Consider the following 19,677-nt stretch of genomic DNA (forward strand, 5'->3'; position numbering starts at 1 on the left):
GAGTGGGAGAAGGAGAAGCAGGCTTCCTGCCAAGCAGGAAACCCAATGTGGGGCTTCATCTGAGGACCCTGGGATCACGACCTGAGCCAAAGGCTGATACTTAACCACTGAGCCACCCAGGTGCCCCCAATGCAGAAATTCTTAACAGAATATTAGCAAACTGAATTCAATAATATGTTAAAAGGATAATAAGCCATGATCAAGTGGGATTTATTTGAGGGATGCAAGGATGGTTCAACATCCACAAATCAACCAACAGGATACACCACTTTAACAAAATGAAGGAAAGAATTTTATGATCATCTTTATAGATGCGGAAAAAGCATTTGGCAAATTTCAACATATATTTTTGATAAAAACTTTCAATGAAGTGGGTACAGAGGGAACATACTTCAACATAACAAAGGCCATATATAGTAAACCCATAGTTAACATCATACTCGGTGGTAAGCAGCTGAAAGCCTTCTCTCTAAAATCAGGAACAAGACAAGGATGCCAACTCTCACCACTTTTATTCGACATAGTGTTGGAAATCCTAGCCACAACAATTGGTAGGAAAAAGAGATAAAGAGCCTCCAGTTTGAAAAGGAAGAAGTAAAACTGTCACTACTTAAAGACGACATGGATGCTATATATAGAAAACCTAAAAGACTTCACCAAAACCTGTTAAAACTAATAAATGAATTCAGTAAATTGATGCAATACAAAAATCAACATAGAAATCTGTGGAGTTTCTGTAATGAGTTATCAGAAAGAATAATTAAGAAAGCAGTCCCACTTATAATTGTCTAAAAAAGAATAAAGTACCTAGGAATAAATTTAACCAAGGAGGTTTAAGACCTATACACTGAAAACTAAGACATCATGAAAGAAATTGAAAAGGACACAAATGTAAATAAATACCATGCTCATGGAAGAATTGATATTAAAATGTCCATACCACCCAAAGCAATCTGCAGATTCAGTACAATCTCTATCAAAATTCAAACGGCATTTTTGACAAAGCTAGACCAAATAATTCTAAAATTTATATGGAACCACATCCTCACCAATACTTCTTTTTTTCTTTTTTTCTCCTTCGTTCCATCCTTCCTTCTTTTTTCTTTTTGCTTCTCTTCTCTTTTCTTGTTAGTGGTCATTCTAACGGGTGTGAAATGGTATTTCATTGTGGTTTTGATTTGCATTTTTCTGATGATTAGAGATGTTTAGTATCTTTTCATATGCTTTTTGGCCATTTGTGTATCATCTTTGAAGAAATATCTATTCAAGTTCCTTGCCCATTTTTTAATTGGGATTTATTTTTTTGTTGCTCTTGTTGAGATGTAAGAGTTCTTTATATATTCTGGATATCAGTCCCTTACCCAGGTATGTGATTTGCAATGGAAACAACCTTTTTTTAAAAAAAGATTTTATTTATTTATCTGTGTGAGAGAGAGAAGAGAGAGCATGCACACAAGCAGGAGGAGTGGCAGGCAGAGAGAGAAGCAGACTCCCTGCTGAGGAAGGAGCCTGATGTGGGACTTGATTCCAGGACCCTGGGATCATGACCTGAGCCGAGGGTGGATGTTTGACTGAGCCACCCAGGTGTTCCTGGAAACAACTTTTTTTTTTTTTAAAGATTTTATCCATTCATTTGAGAGAGAGGGAGGGGGAGGGGCAGAGGGCAGGGGGAGGGGCAGAGGGCTGAGCAGGGAGCCTGACATGGGTCTTGATCCCAGGACCCCGAGATCATGACCTTAGCTGAAGGCAGATGCTTAACCAACTGAGCCACCCAGGTGCCCCTGGAAACAACTTTTGAGAAGCAAAGTCAGAGAATTTATTTTCAGCAGACTTGCACTGCAAGAAATCTTGGAGTTATTTCGGCAGAAGGAAAGTACTAACAGGTAGGAATTTGGATCTGTGAAAAGGAATAAAGAGTGCAAGAAATGGCTTAATATGGGGTAAACATAAAATATATTTTCTTAATTTTTAAACTTTTCAAAAGATAGTTGATTATTTAAAACAAAGATAATAACAATGAATTGGTGGCTTATAGCATACATGGAAATAGATTGACTGATGTCAGTAGCATAAGGAATGGTACAGGAGAAAGGAAAGTATAGTATTGTTAGGTGCCTGTACTGTGTCCAAAGTGGTATAATATTTATTTGAGTGTAGGCTTTTATAATGTAGAGCCATTGCTATTTAAAAATTAAGAAAAATTACTTATAAGCCCATGGGGGAGATGAAATTGAATATTAAAAACTAATCAGCCCACAAGAAGGTAGGCAAAGATGAAAAAAAATAAAGAAGAGATGGGACAAAAATAGCAAAATAGTAGATTTAAATTTCACCTTTTTGATAATTAAATATAAATGATCTAAACAATCTAGTTAAAAAGTAAAGATACTCAGATTGGCTAGAAAAGTAATACTCAAATATATGGTGTCAAGAAACTTACTTGGAATATAAAGGTAAAAATAGACTTTTTAAAAAGTATAAGGATGGGGGCGCCTGGGTGGCTCAGCCATTAAGCGTCTGCCTTCAGCTCAGGTCATGATCCCAGGGTCCTTGGATCGAGCCCTGCATCGGGCTCCCTGCTCAGCGGGAAGCCTGCTTCTCCCTCTCACATTCCCCTTGCTTGTGTTTCCTCTCTCATGGTCTCTCTCTGTCAAATAAATGAATAAAATCTAAAAAAAACAAAAGTACAAGGATGGTCTGCATCTGGCTCATGTGTAGTAACAGGGACTATATTTATACTCATCATGGAACAGTCCTCTGCCCCACAAAACAAAGTACAGCAAACCGTGGTTCCGAAGACACTGCATATGAGGCAGTGATGGCCAGTGATCCTTGAGTGGGGAGAAACAAGTGAGGTGAGCCCTACAATTGTCCCGGCCTACTGCGCTGAGAGACTTCACCAGGATGTGGCACAGGCAGTAAGAACTGAGATGTGGAGTTTGGCACATCCTTCTGGTTGAGGTGATGTTGTTGCTCTGGAACTGAGTCACAAATTAGAAAAGCAAGAGAACAAAGTATTTTCAAGTCACTTAACTGCATCCCAGAACAAAGTTCAGAAAGATTTGTAGGAGTGGGAAATACCAGCATACATAAGTTAAAATTCGTAGTGTATGTCATTCAGTTAAAGACTCTCATATATGCACAGGATCCTAAAACCATGACCCATAATGAAAATAATCACAGGGACACAGAATTGACACAGATGATAGAATTAGCAGAGGATGTTAAAAGTGTTTGTTGTAATTATATTCCGTATGTTCAGAAAGTCAGAAACATGTAAGATGCAAAAAGATCCATATAGAACTGTTAAAGATGAAAACTATACATCTGAGATGAAGAATACACTGGATGAGGTAAATGGTAGATTAGATATTTCAGGAAAAGAGATTATTGAACTTGAAGGCATAGCAATAGAAACCATCCAGTAGAAACATACAGAGAAGAGAGAGGGAGAAAACATCAATTAGCTGTAGGATACCTTCAAAAATCAGATATATAAGTAATTAGAGTTCCTAAAAGAGGCAGGTTACATAAAAATATATTTCCATTAGTAGTGGCCAAAACCTTTCCAAATATGTTTCATTAAGATGAAACCATAGACCAGAACTTTCCAAATAAGTTTTATTAAGATGAAACTATAAGAAAGTTCAATGAGCTACCAAGTATAAGAAATATAAAGGAAACTACACCAAGGCTCATCATAATCAAATTACCAAATACAAGTGATAAAGAGAAAATCTTAAAAGCAGTCAGAGGAAAAAAAAAGACATGATCAAGTTGTATGCATAGGAACAAAGATAAAGATGACATTAGATTTCTTTTCAGAAATAATATAAGCAAGAAAACAGTAGAATAGCATCTTTAAAGTACTGAAAGATGAAAAATAATCTCCCTAGATTCTATATCTGGCAAAAATACGTTTCAGAAACCAACATGAAAAAATTCATTTTCAGACACAGAAAAGCTGAAGAAATTCAATGCTGTCACCCCCCGCCACACACGTCGGGAAAGTTTTTAAGTCTCTCCTTCAGACAGCCGGAAAATGATGCCAATTGAATTAAAAAAAAAAAAAAAAAAAAAAGAATGCAAGAAATGGTAACTACTTGGGTAAATATATAGAATTTGTTTCTTATTTAATCTCTTTAAAATGTAATTGTTTAAAGTCAAAATATTAACAAGATACTGTATGTATGATACATAAAAATAAAATGTGTGATAACAGTAGCTTAAAGACCAAGGGAGAAATGGAAGTATATTATAAGACTCTTAAGCTCTACATTAGGTGGTGTAATGTAAGGTAGACTGTGGTAAATTAAAGATATTGTAAACTCACTAAAATAGGAAACTAAAGAGTTATAAGTAATAAGCAAAGAAAAGTAGATAGAATTTAATCATACAGAACAATTCCAACAGAAGTCATGACAACATGAAAAGGGAAAGATCAGCTGGGACAAACATAAATGGCAAGATGATATGTTCTAATGAGTAAGATGAAATGTTCTAAGGAGTAACTGCATTAAATATAAATATAAACAAATATAATATTCTCAGCACCCCAATTTAAAGGCCAAGATTGAAGCAAAAGCGAGATCCAGCTGTATACTTGCCTACAAGAAGCACTTTTAACTATATACACAAATAGGTTAAAAGTAAAATGTGGAAAATGGTAGAACATGGTGACCTATTTGAAAGAAACTTGGAATGAGTTTATTAGTTTTAGACAAGGGAGATTTCAGTGTTATCTGGGATAAAGAAGGTCATTTCATAAAAATAATGGGGGCAGTGAATTAAGAGGACATAACAGGTTTAATGTTTTCACACCTAATAGCCGAACTTCAAAACATGCAAAAAAAAAAAATTTATAGAAATGCAAGGAGAAATTCACAATTAGAGATTTCAGTGATCCCTCTCAGTAATTGATATAAGTGGACAGAAAATTACCAGAGGTACAGTTGAGTTGGATACTACTGTCAACCAACTTGACCTAACTAGATTTACAGCACACTCCACTCAAGAAGGGCGGAAGACACATTTGTTCAGAAGTTTACACAGAACATTTACCAAGATAGACTATGTTTACTAAGATAGAACCATAAAAGAAGTCTCAATAAATTCAGAAGGATTCAATTCATAAAGAATCTTCTCAGACCACAGTGGAATTAAATTAGAAATCATTAATAGAAAGATCCTTGGAAAAATTCCCAAATATTTGGAAATTAAGTAGCATGCTTATAAGTAATCCATCATTAGAAGAAGAAATCAAGTGGGAAATTGGAAAATATTTTAAACTGAATGAGAACAGAAACAACATATTCAAGATGCCGCTAAAACAGTACTTAAAGGGAAATATATAGCTTTAAATGTCTGTATTAGAAAAGAAGAAAGATCTTAAGTAAATGACTTTAGTTTCCCTTAAAAGAGTAGAAAAAGAAGAGCAAATTAATTCCAAAGGAAACAGAAGAGCATAATAATCTGAATAGCCCTCTGTGTATTAAATAAATTGAAATTGTCATTAAAAATCTGCTTACAAAGAAAACCCCAGGGCTAGATAGTTTCACTGGTCAATTATATAAAACCAGTGAAGGAAGAAATAGGAAGGAAGTATAGGAAGAAATAATATCAATTCTACATCAACTTTTTAAAAATATTTGAAGTGGATGGAATTATTTTCTAAAGCCTATAATGCTAGCATTACTGGGAAACCAGAAGTGGGCAAAGACCGTAAGTAAACTTCAGAATACTACTATTTGTGAACTCAGATGCAAAAAATCTAAACCAGGGGCACCTGGGTGGCTCAGTCGTTAAGCGTCTGCCTTCGGCTCAGGGTGTGATCCTGGCGTTCTGGGATCGAGCCCCGCATCACGCTCCTCTGCTGGAAGTCTGCTTCTTCCTCTCCCACTCCCCCTGCTTGTGTTCCCTCTCTCACTGGCTGTCTCTCTCTCTCTGTCAAATAAATAAATAAAATCTTAAAAAAAAAAATCTAAACCAGATTTCAGCAAATCAAATTCAGCAGTGTATTAAAAGGTTAATATGTCATGACCACTTGGTGTTTCTCCCAGGAATGCAAGGTTGGTTTAACATAAAAAAAAAAAATCAGGATGCCTGGGTGGCTCAGTGGGTTAAGCATCTGTCCTGAGCTCAGGTCCAGATCCCAGGGTCCTGGGATCGAGTCCCACATTCGGCTCCCTGCTCAGCGGGGAGCCTGCTTTTCCCTCTGCCTGCCGCTCCCCCTGCTTGTGCTCTCTCTCCCTCTGACAAATAAATAAAATCTTTAAGAAAAATCAATATGATTCATCATATTTAGAAACTGAAAAGTAAAAATCATGATCATCTCAGTAGATGCAAAAAAAATCATCTGAGTGGTCCAATAAATATTCCTGATTAAAAAAAAAAAAAAAAGAAACCCTTTAGCAAACTAGGAATAGAAGTGAGATTCCTCAATCTGATAATGGACATTCATGACAAACCTAATTTACTGACATTGTACTTACTGGTGAATGATTGAATACTTTTTTTATACAATCAGAAGCAAGGTAGAGATGTTTACTTTCACCAGTCTTATTCAACATTGTCCTGGGGGTTCTTGCTAATGCAATCAGGGAAGAAAAAAAAATGGTATTCATATGGGAAAGGAAGGAATAAAATTAACCTTATTCATAGATGGCCCGATTATCTATGTCAAAAATCTCACAGACTCTTACTAGCACTAATTGAATGAGTTCAGTAAAGTTGAAGTATACGAGATTAATATACAAAAATCAGGTGGGTTTCTGTAAAGTAGCAAGGAGCTATCAAATTGAAATAGAAATTGCCATTTAAAAAATTAAAAAAACATGAAATACAGTAAATCTAACAAAATGTTAAAGAAAATTGAAAACTATAGAATACTGTTGAAAGTGAAGGATATGTAGTAAATACGTTGAGAGATATAATTGATACAAATTCTGTATTTTGAATTGAACTATGTGCTAAAATTTATTTGTAATCCCTGAATCAGTACTTGCAGTGCTTTGCAGAGTGGCACAAAATTTGAGTTGCCTGATGTGCACAGTTCGAACTGAGGATGAACATTGTTTTCTTGTTTTAGCTCTCATGCCTTACGCAAGTGTCCTTTCCTTGCTGTGTTTAGTGCCACATTTTTAGCATTTTTATGTTTTTTGTTGGTGATTTAGCTGTTTAAAATGTCTCCTGAGCATGGTGCTGAAGTGTTGTGTAGTATTCCTAAAGCACAAGAAAGTTGTGATGTGCCTTTTGGAGAAAATACATGTATTTAGATAAACTCTGAGTTCAGTGTTAATGAATCAATGATATGTACTAAGTGGGGGATCTATAACCAGAAACACACAAAAAACAAGGTTATATATTGATGGAGAAAAATACTATGACTAGAGGTTTGTTGGAACCTGTCTTTCCCCTAGCAGCTGTGGTTTAATATTTGATATTTCACTGTTCATGGTGACATTAGAAAACATAATTATCATTGAGATGTTATATATATTATTTCAATATTGACAGTTAACTGTATAACCTGTACAGGAGTTGGAAAGCTCAACTTTGTTAAAATGTTGATTTTTACCAAATTAATCTGTAGACTCAAGGGAATTCTTCCCTAATCCTTGCAGGCATTTTTGCCTAAAATAAAATCATATATAAATGCAAGAACTTAGAATAGCCAAAAACAAGTGTGAAAAAGAACAGTGTTGGGGGGCCAACACTACCTAATTTCAAGAAATATTATAAAGCTGCAGTAAAAGCAGCATTGGCTTAAAAATAGACAAATAGATCAATGAAACATAAAAGATAGTCCAGAAATAAACCCACTTACATATCGATAACTGATTTTGACAAAGCCATAAAAAGCAATACAGTGGAAAAAATAATAGCATTTTTCACAAATAGTGCTTGAGCACTAGACATTGATCTACAGAAAATGGAATTGAATTCATATTTTGCACCACGTACAAAAATTAATTCAAAATGGCCCAGAGACCTAAATGTGCAACCTAAAACTATCAAGCTTCTGGAAGAAAACATGGGGGAACATCTTTGAGAACTTAACTAGGTAATGATTTCTTAGATACAACACCAAGAGCACAATATGTAAATGGACAAATTATCAAACTAGATGCTATTAAAATTAAAGTCTGCTCTTCAAAAGACACTGGTAAGAGAATGAAAAGAGATGCCACATTCTGGGAGAAAATCTTTGTGAAACATATACCTAATAACTTATATTTAGAATAAAACAATAAGAAAAATGACCCAATTAAAAATGAATAAAATATTCAGATGGATGCTTCATTACAAGATAAATACAGATAGTGTGTAAAAAATGAAAAGATGATCAACATATGTAGTCAATAGGGAAATGCAAATGAAAATTACAGTGAGATACCATTACATAGCTGTTAGAATGGCTAAAGTTAAGAAGACTGACCATATCAAATAGTGGTAAGGCTACACTGTATTTTAGCGGTGTTTAAATCCCAAGGTGGCTTCATTTGCAGAAGTCAGGGGTTGTAGACATGGCACTTATTGCCTGCTTTGAGTCAGGTCCTTGAGCATCTTCTTGTTTTTCAGAACTTTGGTGGCCCCGTAAAGACTAGAAAGGACAATAGCAGAGTCTAAAACTTTTACACTGTAAGCTATTCCTTACTTCTGGTATGGCTTTGTAAAATAATTCGTTAAATATAAAGGTTATATGTATACATATTCATGGTAAAAAGGTAAAACAGTGTGGTACTACAAAGTAGAAAGTGAGGATTCTCCAGATGCCTGGGTGGCTCAGTCGGTTAAGTATCTGCCTTTGGTTCAGGTCATGATCCCAGGGTCCTGGGATTGAGTCCCACATCAGGCTCCTTGCTCAGCGGGGAGCCTGCTTCTCCTTCTGCCTTCCGCTTCCCCTGTCTGTGCTCTCTCTCTGTCAAGTAAATAAATAAAATCAAAGGGAAAAAAAAAAGAAAGTGAGGATTCTCTCTGTTCCCTGCCAGTTGCATTTCTTCTTTAATGCATGGGCACCTGTTTGATTTAAAAAAGAATTAAAATAAGATCAGACAGTAAGCTGTCCTGTTTTTCATTTAACACTTTGTAATGTTTTCCGTGTTAGTGCATAAGCTCTATACCTCATCTTTTCAAGGTTGCACATCCCATTGTAGTTTATTTAACTAATTATTGATGGATAAATATTTAGCTTGTTTACAGTTCTTGAATTACCTTCTTGCTATGCAGATTGTCACTGTGTATCTTTTATGCAAGTCGTCCTGTAGTATGAATACCTGGATGTAGAATTGCTGTTCTAAAGATAGATGCAATTGAAACTTTTTTTTAGATTTACTTATTTATTTTAGAGAGAAACTGCGTGTGTGTGGGGTGAGGGGCAGAGGGAGAGGGAGAGAAACTCAGGCTGATTCTGCGCTGAGCGCAGAACCCATCACGGGACTCGATCTCTCAACCTTGAGATCTGAAACCAAGTGTCAGAGGCTTAACTGACTGCAACACCCAAGTGCCCTGCAATTGAAGCTTTAATCAGTATTGCCAGTTTGCTCACCAGAAAGTTTGTGCTAAGTTCTGTTTGCATCGGTAGAGTTTGCACCCATTTTCTTACATCCTTGCCAATACTTACATGTTCATTTTATCATCTTTATCAGTTTAGTGTGGTAAATTACATTTAACTGGAATTCAAATTTTTATTTCTTTAGACATTAGTTTTTTGAGCAGATGTGTTTATTCAAATTATATGAATACGTTTGCCCTTTTTTCTATTGGATTTAAAAAAATTATTTTATCATCTTTGTGTTTTATGGATGTTAATTTTTCTTTACATGTTGCAATTATTTCTCCAGTTTGTCGATTTTTGTAAGCATCATTTGTGGTATGTTTTGCTGGTATGGGAATTTTATATTTTTATGTTACTAAATCTGTCAGCTTATCCCATTATGATTTTTAGGTTTCCCTTCTTACCTAGAAAAGTCATTTGTCTTACAGGATTATGACAGATATTTAGCCAAATTTTCATGTGCTTTTCTCATATTTTTATATTTTACATTTTAATACTTACGGAATTTATTTTTGTGTTCATATGAGGTAGGAACTTAAATTTTTCCCTAATTGATAGGCAATTAGAACAGAACAGTTTGATCCTTGGGTAGTGATTTTGCTTGGACAACCTTAGGTTATAGTCTAATTTGAAGTTATATGGTTTGTCTTAGTTACAGATATGGAGAGATAATCCTATTTCTCCTAGAAGGCAAGAGCCTATGGAAGGCAAATTCCTTTGCTTTTTTGACTTTTTGTTTTATTTTTTCTTTTTATTTACTTGGGAATTAGGATGAGTCACTTCCAATAGCAGGGCATAGGGGAAGGGAATCCAGCAAAGAGACGTAGAAACTGTGTCCAAGTCATTTCTGGGACCAGGGATGGAAACGGATTCTTCTGTGGAGGGACTTGCCTTGGCAGGTGAGGTAGACTATGTATTAGCAACAACTCTGGCTGCAATTTAACTACTTTAAAAATGTTGCTACTGTTAAGTTCTGGCTTAGGAAACTTTTGGTGTTTTGGTGGATTCTGGTCAGTTTTTTCTGCTATTTCCTTCTATGCATTCTGCTAATTATCTACTTGAATTTGCTGGAATGTGATGTGTTTTATGTGCTTTCTCCTGCATGTGTGCTGTGAACAAGCTTGGATTGTCTTTCTCTCTTCTACCCTTACGAGCCTGGTGAATTCCTGCTTTACGTAACTCATCTAATCACCTCCTCTTGAAACCTGCCTTTCAGTACCTCCTTCACCTAAGAACTCCCGATAACAGCCTTATTATAGCACTCGTATTGTAGTACTGTATTTGTTTATTGTATGTGTCTGTTTCTTATACCATTCTCTGAGCTCTCTTGGGACAGGGATTTTGCCTGTTGATTAAAAACTCTCAGCTCCATTATTTTGGTATAGTTTGAAGATTTAAGTCCCAGAGAGTCAGAACATTTTATAAAAATACAAAAGTAGGGTATTTCTCAAAAAGACTAGAGTGTATCTGTTTTTTGTTGAATGTGCTGATACTGTTGTTACAAGTAGCTATTTACTAGTGTTACCTTGTCAAAGTGATGGGGAGTTTCACATAAACAAATTTCATATCAACAAAGATAGAATATTCCCTTACACAAGTAACAGAACTCTTAAATGTCTTTTATATCACAGATGGGAATTTTTCAGTGGAAACAAACTTATGATGTCGTAAGTCAGTGGGAAAAATAACAAATACATGCTTTGTACAGAATAGTAAAGAAGTCTGTTTGTGTGAATAAAATCAGCTTATCCTAACAGAACATTTTAACTCAGAATATTTTAGCTTGGAGGGCTACAAAAAAAAAGTTTATAAAACTATATCACTGTTTTCATAATCTGATGATAGTATGTTTTAACATATTATTTATAATCACAATAATAATGGATTCTTGTCATTGTTAACAGTTCTTGGATCAACTCATACAGTTATCCAGTAATATAAAAACAACTCTTATTCTTGTTTTACTGTCTAGGAAAGTGACCTTTAAATACTTTCTCAAACTCATATAGGTATCAGTAAGTGGCAAAGATACCCAAAACAGGCTCCGAACCATCATATAGCAGTTGCTCTCTCAAAATGACAAAGTCTTAGATTGTGAAATCCATTATCATTAATTTTATTTACTTCTAAGTAGGCTTCTATTCCAGGCACCAAACTGACTTGAAGCCAATTTCAAAATCTCTTCAGTGAAAACATTCTTAGGTCTCTTGAAAATGTATACCTATACAACAGTGTGTATTTCTCACTTTTTGCACTATTGACTTTTCTAAGAAGTTATATATAAATTAAACTTGTAGATCTCAATTTTTATAGATCAGTTTGTTTTATAGTTTCATAGACGCTTTATTAAAATTTTGGTTTAATTTTTTAAAAAAGGTTTATTGTTTATTTATTTTAGAGTAGTGAGATCGTGTGCCTGCATGATTGGGGGAGGGCAGAGGGAGAGGGAGAGAGAGAATCTCAAATAGACTCCCCACTGAGCGCAGAGCCCCACACGGGGCTTGATCCCATGATCCAGAGATCATGATCTGAACCAAAATCAAGAGTTGGTCACTCAACTCTCTGAGCCACCCAGGCATCCCAAAAATTTTGGTTTAATTTTTAATTATTGCTCTACCACTGAGCTCTGTCAGGTACTTAATACTAATAAGAATCCTGTTTAAATAGAGGCACAGCCATTTAAAGTAAAGTTTTAATCATTTTATAAATACATTACAACTAAGACTATTTTTAATTTTACCAAATTTAAACCTTTAAATTTTAGTTATAAAGCTCTGTGTGAGATCCTGTGTGTATTGCACACCTTTCACACTAAAACTTCAGCTATACATTAAAATGTTTTATAGGATTCATGTTATTTTTATGCAGCAAGAAGTCAAAGTTAATGGAATATAAGTTTAACACCATGTTATTAGTTGGCACTTTCCTTTAAAGGATTTAGATCAGGTTTTCTTACCAAACAAGTAGATAGAACTATAAACTTACTATTTTTTTAAAATTTAAGTTCAGTTAGCTGAATCATTTTAATGTATAAAAATCTATGCTCTTAAAAATTTTCACTATGGAATTGTCACATTGTGCTTGATACACTCCTAATATTTTTTGCGTTGTAGCAGATGAATATATAGCATTGCTGAGTTATGAAAATTATACAGTAGTATAAATGCTATTTAAGTGTTTTGCAAAATTGGCTGATTTTTTCCAGACTTTAATATTTTTCTCATTTTTAACAAATTGTCATTTTTCTTTGCTTCTTGATACAGATATGGGTATCTGTGTTATCTGTTTTACTTGAGTTATTTAATGCCATGGTATGCAAGGACCCAAACTAATTATAGCCCAAGTCACTTTGTATTTTATATGATGGCTGACTTTCTGGTGCAATTTATAAAATTTACAGTGGAATAAGTAAAATGCAGGCTTCCTCAAACCTCTCTTGACTTACTATTGTCTTTTTGTGCTGTTCCGAAAAGTAATAATTACTAGTTTTTTAAAAATTTGTTTGTTTTACGTGCCACTTAGAGTGGTTTAATTGTAGAATTGATTGTCAACTGCATTAATTAGTCCTACAGTTGGTTGCTTAGGTTCTCTTTTCTTTTACTTGTGTCGTACTAGGTATTTATGTAGTTTTTTAATCAAATAATTTCTTAATCGTAATGATTGTGATCAAATTATTGTATTAAATTATTGATCCCAAAAAGAGTATGAAAAAGTTAAGAGAATACTGTTTTGTTCATTAAATTTGCCATAAAAAGTTTATAAAGTTTCTAAAACCAGCTATTTCCATTCATTTAATGTATTTTCCGCACATTGTGACTAGTTTAATTGAGCAGAAAGTAGACCATTTGCATGTTTTATGCTTAGTTTTAAAATGTTTCTTGGTATTGATTAAGAGGAGATGAAAGAAAACTAAAAAGCAGTTAATGTGTCTATAAATGAGATGAGTGAATAATACAGGATAAAATAATATAGTATTAGGAATATTTTGAAGCTGTTATAATTGTGGTGGAATTTAGAATACCATACATTTAAAAATCTTAACCTCAAAACAACCTGCGAGTTAAGTAGGATAGATTTATTATACCCTTATCTTAAGGATAAAGCACCGAAGGCTTAGTTAAATTAAATAAAAATCATTAAGACCTTGCAGGTTAGGGAAGGATTTCTTTTTCTTTTTCTTTTCTTTTTTTTTAAAGATTTTATTTATTTATTGGACAGAGAGAGACACAGCTAGAGAGAGGGAACACAAGCAGGGGGAGTGGGAGAGGAAGAAGCAGGCTTCCCGCTGAGCGGGGAGCTTGATGCGGGGCTCGATCCCAGGACCCTGGGATCCCAGGACCCTGGGATCATGACCCGAGCTGAAGGCAGACACTTAATGACTGAGCCACCCAGGCGCTCCTAGGGAAGGATTTCTTAAACAAGACATAGCAAGCACAGACTGATAAATATAATATGTAAAATAATAGAAAAAAAGACAGGAGCCGTTCTCAAAGAGGAAACCCAAGTGATCAGTAACATGAGAAGATGATTAGACTCACTAGGAAGATGGGAATGCAAATTAAAATAATAGTGGGGAAAGCAAAAAATAATAGAGGGATACACTTTGTCAAACATCAGATTATCAAAAATTAAAATACCTGACCATACTGCATGTTTTCAAGGTTGAAGGGAAGTGGTAATTCTCATACTGCCAGCAGAAGGTAATTTGGTACGATCATTCTTAGTGCCATTTGGCAGCATGTTTTTACTCGTAAGGGTAAAGAATTGAAATAACTTAAATGTCTATCAGTAGGGGAGTGGATTAGAAAACTGATGTGGTATTGTGATGGAAATTATACAGCAGTTAAAAGTAATGCAATGGATCTATATAAGTTATAATATCAAAAACATAATGAAGAGTGAAGGAAGGAAGTTGTGAAAGTTATATGTTATATTACTATTAATGTGACTACAAAACCATATATGTCTCAAGACTATATTTTCATGGATATACGTACATGCATATAAATGTATTTTAAAATATTCCAGAGGGATATATTCTAAATTCATATAGTAGTGGTTTCTGGAAAGGATAAAGGGAACTTAACTGGAATATAATACTTTTTTTTTTAATGAGACTTAAACATGGAAAATATTAATTTCAGTTCTAAGTTGGAAGAACATGGACATTTGTTAAATTATCCTTTCTACTTCTTTTATATTTTGTTAAAAAAAGAAAAAGAAAAAGAAGTCACTAAAAAACATTAGTTGGAAGAGCTAGTACTTAACCTTAGACGTGATTCCCAAGTCTAGAGCTCTTTCAATTAATATGCTGCCTCAAAATTAGAAGGAAAAAAAAAGTAAGATCAAATGATAAAAAAGGTAGACAGAATATAGTTTTATAGTAATAAGAATCAGGAGAATTATGTGTTTATGCTAAAATTTTTTGAGAGGAAAGGGAAGTTATAAGATAAATTAAAAATTATTATAATCATACTATTTAAAAATCTTTAAGTGTGTTGTTATCAAAAAAATGTGTAGAGAGCAATTGATGTACTTAGGGAAAAAGTTACCTTAATTTATTGTTTAAAATGTGATACATATTTCTGTTGCATGTAATGAAAGACTTTAGATGATTTGAATTTTTTATATAAAATTCATGAAAATAATTTAATCCATATTTACAGTCTGACTTCAGTCTAAAAAAGTCAAAACTAGCTTTTCTTCCATTTTGTAAAGTCATTCTTCACAAAAACTTTAAAGCCTTTTTATTTACAGCTTCTCTCCAAGATAAAATGGCAAACCCCAAAGAGAAAACTCCAATGTGTCTGGTAAATGAGTTAGCCCGTTTCAATAGAGTCCAACCCCAGTATAAACTTCTGAAAGAAAGAGGGCCTGCTCATTCGAAGGTAAGGTTATGAAGAGAGGTGGTGAGACATGCTTATCAAAGTCTATCAGATTTATCATCTCAGGTTTTAATTGTGCTTCATTGTGGGGTGGGGGGAGGGGCAGCAGATGACCTGAAGGCTTTTAGTTCTATATTAATAGTATTTAGAAGTCTGTAACTAAACAATTTTATAGCTCATTATGGTTTCCAAAGCTCTTTCCGATATAGTAATTCACAAAAACCTTAACAAATCATGAGATGTGGATTTTGATTTCTATTTCTGTTTTGTAAATTAACTTACACACAGAAAAGTTAAGTGACTTGCTTAATAATAGCTCATAAGTGCTAGTGCCAGCACTGAATATGTGTTCTTTGGCTCCCAAGTGCAGTGTTCTTTCCATTAAATTATAATTGCTAAAGTAAAAATGGTCACAGAGTAAATATAACAAGAGTTACCTAGTGAGACATCTTTTCCAGTGTGATATGGATTACAAGTTTCATCATTTATAAAAGTTGTATGTACCAGTATTGTTATTATTTATGCATTCATTTATAATATTGTTCTCTTAAGTGGAGAAGCAATTTATATTTATATATAGCCTCATACATATGTTTACACATATATGTTACAAAGAAGTCTGTACTTAATGTATTTATTATGTTTGAGCTTTATTCATACGTTTTAAAAAGTCTCAGTTGTACACAAATTTCTATGGTACATTTTTAACCTTGGATTTGGAGGTTTTGATAATGATCATAAATTTTTGTATGTTGAAGCAATTAATTCTCTAAAAGTTGGTTAATCTGTATAAAGCAATGGCTATTGGATTATTTAATTGTTTTCTGGTACCTCCTTTCAAAGTAAGGGAAATAAAATGAAACTGAAATCTGTTAATTTTGTTCCCTACTAGACACTTTTATGAAGGATTTCTGTGCAACAGTGTAATTTGTTCATAATATTTGTGTAGAGAAAAAAGTTGTGGCCTTGGGTCTATCTGTTAAGTCATTTATCCTGACTGTCTTTTGTACCCGTTAATTCATAGTCATTTCATATTCATTCCCTTAATCATGTTGAACTGTTTGCATTTCTTAGAATGTTTCATGTTTTTTTCACCTCTCTCAGCTTTGCCTGTGTTGTACTGTCTCCCCGCCTTGAAGGTCCTTTTGTTCTTACGCATTTTTGAACACTCAACTCACATAGCACATCTTCTAAACCTCTGTGAAATTTCTCTGATCGCTCCACTGGGACTTCAGCAGGACCTGCCTTCCTCAGGTGTGGTCACTGCTGTGCTGTACGTAATGATACCTGTTGGTCATTACTATTGTACTAGACTGAGCTTTTGTTAGGGTTATTGTTCTTCAGTATTTTATGGCTCCTGTAGGATCTGTCTTCTTAGCTCCTCATTTCTAATTCCAGGAATGCTTCCTTGAGATGACTCCCCAGCTCTGAATTTCAAGTTAATAGACTAACCCCAACGTCACCTCACGGTAGTCATTTGTTGACCTCTGGGTGATTCCATCACATTTCTCATGCCTCACTTCTACTTTAACTCATCATGTTTTAATTTTTGTGATTTCACCAAGTAGATGATTGTTCTAACATGCTGACATTTCAGTTTCTTGCACTTCTGTTGTTACCTTGCTTCCCTCTCCTACAGTGACTCATTCCTGTGATCATATTCTTGACTTTATCATAACCTATCACTGCAAGACCCTCCATAATTTTAATCTCAAGCATTCATCTCTGTCTGACACTTCTAACTTTCTAGTTCATTCCCTCTGCTTCACTGTAGTACTTCTTCCACACCACAGATGCATGGACTCTTCCACTCTTTTACTGTTCCTCACTCCCGTCAGTCCTCGCATGGTTCTTATCCAGCTTAAATTCTATATGCCTTGTATGTACCCTCAGCAGCCTTGCTCCCCTGGGTTAGCACTTGCTGAGTGTCACTTACTTTCTTGGGAGATTAACCAGTTACATGACAGTTTACATATCTATGTACGTATATATGTTTGTGTGTTATACACATACACCACTGTAGTGATTCTCAACTTTGGTTGTTCATTGAAATCACCAAGGAAGCTTTAAAAAATACTTATGCCTGAGTCTTACCCTCAGAAATTCTAATTTGGTTGGTCTTGGATGAAGCCCAGACATGGGGATTTTTTTTTTAAGCACTCAGATAACTCAAATGTGCATCCAGAGCTGAGAAACATAAAATAAATGCCTTCGAAGTGGTGTAGAATTATCTTTTCGTACATACTTTTTGAAGGGAAGTAGTGATCTGTCTTACATTTACATGCTTTCCTCTTTCCTCCACTGAGTCTTACAGAATCTGAACAACTTACGGCAGCTTTTCACATGTGACTATTAAATAACAAATTGTAATGTTTTCTTTGCCCTCTTTTGTTTTTCTGCTCACTTGCCAGTTGAACTCTGAAGCAGTTTGGTAGCCCTTGTATTAACATCAGTTATTACGACATTGCTGTATGTCCTAGGTACCCAAATACAGTCAGATTTCTAAAGAAGGCTGTTATAATGTAGCGTATAAGAAAGAGAACCAGAAGGAACACCAAATGTATTTTCTTCTTCTCCTCAATTTCCCTAATTTGAGAAGTTTTCAGTATGCATAAGGAAGTGTTAAGAAAGCTCCAGTAGCTGCACTCTGAGGTTTATTTTGGAATAGATGTCACTGAGGGAGACAGGATCACCCGCCCAGTGGCCTTGAAGCCAAGTAGTCATTTTTTTTTTTTTTTATCCTAGATAGATTTGTCAAGCTTGATCTTTGCCCTGCGTTATCCAGGTTATGTGGCCTTGAGCAAGTAATTTAGTGTTTCAGTTTTCTCATCTGTAATTTGAGAAATATGATATCTGTTCTAGTGTAGTGTAATGGAATGATGATTTGTAAATTCTTAGCAACTGTGTTGATGATGGGAGTATCTGGACAATTTTATCATTGCTTGTTAGTAGTACATAGGATTAAAAAAATCCTTGGTAAAATATCTACTATTTCCTATACCATAGGGACTTTTCCTCCATCAGAGCTTCCTACTTTGGTGTCTTCTCTGATGTCTCTCTTTGGATGTTGTGGATACAAGTCCCTCATTAGCTATATGTTTGGCAATTATTTCCTCCTACTCTGTGGCTTGCCTCTTCTTTTTTTTAACAGTGTCTCTACAGAGCAGTAGTTGTTAATTTTGATGAATTCCAATTTATCCATTTGTTCCCTGTATAATTGTACTTTTGGTATCATGTCTAAGAAATCGTTGCCTCATACGAGATTATAAGATTTTATCCTATTTTTTTATAGATATTTTATTGCTTTAGGTCTTACATTTAGATGATACATTTAGGTCTTACATTTAGATCTAATTGCCATTTTGTGTTAATTTTTGTATGTCATGTGAGATATGGAGCGAGGCTTATTTATTTTTTTGCAAGTGGATGTCCAGTTGTTGAAGAGATATCCTTTCTTCACTGCGTTGCTGTGCACCTTTGTCAAAAATCAGCTGTCCATATATGTGTTAATTTCTGGAGTCTTCTGTTTTATTGATTTATTTTCTCATCTTTATGTAAATGCTGTGCTGTTTGGTTTGCAGTAGCTTTATAATTCTTGAAATCTGGTAGTAGTAGCCCATTAATTTTGTTCTTCTTTTTCAGAATTGTTCCTTTGCATTTTTATACAAATTTAAAGTCAGCCTGTCCTTTCTATAAGACACCCTGCTGGGATTTTGAATAGAACTGCTGTGAATCTATAGCTCAATTTGGGGCAAATTAACATGGTAGGAAAATTGAGTCTTCCAATACATGAACAAAGTATCCCTCATTTATTTAGATATTATTTAACTTCTCTCAACAATATTTATAGTTTTCAGTAGTCAGGTATTTTACATCTTCAGATTTATCCCTATTTCATATTTTTGATGCTATTGTCAGTGGTCATGTTTTTAAATTTCAGTTTCTTGTTCTTACTGATTATTGCTATTGTATAAAAATACTCCAATTTTTATGTGTTGATATAGTATTCTGAAGTCTTGCTAAACTCCCTTATCAGCTCTAGTAGCTTTTTAAAAAATTCCTTTTTAGATTTTTTTGGGGATTCCACATGTCATTTATGAATAAAGACAGTTTAATTTTTTATTTGTTTTATTTTTTATTATTTTTTAAGATTTTATTTATTTGAGAGAAAGAGAGAGACAGAGATAGCGAAGAGAGAGCATGAGCAGGGAGAGGGAGAAGCAGGCTCCCCGAGTC

At 34.4% G+C, this 19,677-nt stretch overlaps 1 protein-coding gene across 24 annotated transcripts in view; it reads left to right on the forward strand.

Annotated features, from left to right (window-relative positions):
• Positions 1 to 19,677, forward strand: part of STAU2 (staufen double-stranded RNA binding protein 2) — a 312,861-nt gene that overhangs the window by 21,252 nt on the left and 271,932 nt on the right. For 12 of the 24 annotated variants that reach the window (XM_045810145.2, XM_045810155.2, XM_087864799.1 and 9 more), the window contains 2 exons: positions 10,327 to 10,455; positions 15,314 to 15,444. The exons of 5 other annotated variants lie outside the window; for them this stretch is intronic. In XM_045810145.2, the coding sequence (XP_045666101.2) occupies positions 10,416 to 10,455; positions 15,314 to 15,444 (171 nt within the window). In that variant the 5' untranslated portion in view covers positions 10,327 to 10,415. Of the gene's footprint in view, positions 1 to 3,953; positions 4,108 to 10,326; positions 10,456 to 15,313; positions 15,445 to 19,677 lie in introns of all 24 variants that reach the window. 7 more of the 24 variants (XM_045810152.2, XM_087864806.1, XM_045810154.2 and 4 more) reach the window with 2 other exon arrangements.

The sequence above is a fragment of the Ursus americanus genome, chromosome 9, assembly GCF_024610735.1.
Source record: "Ursus americanus isolate L20-20 chromosome 9, mUrsAme1.1.p, whole genome shotgun sequence".
Taxonomy (NCBI): Eukaryota; Metazoa; Chordata; class Mammalia; order Carnivora; family Ursidae; genus Ursus; species Ursus americanus.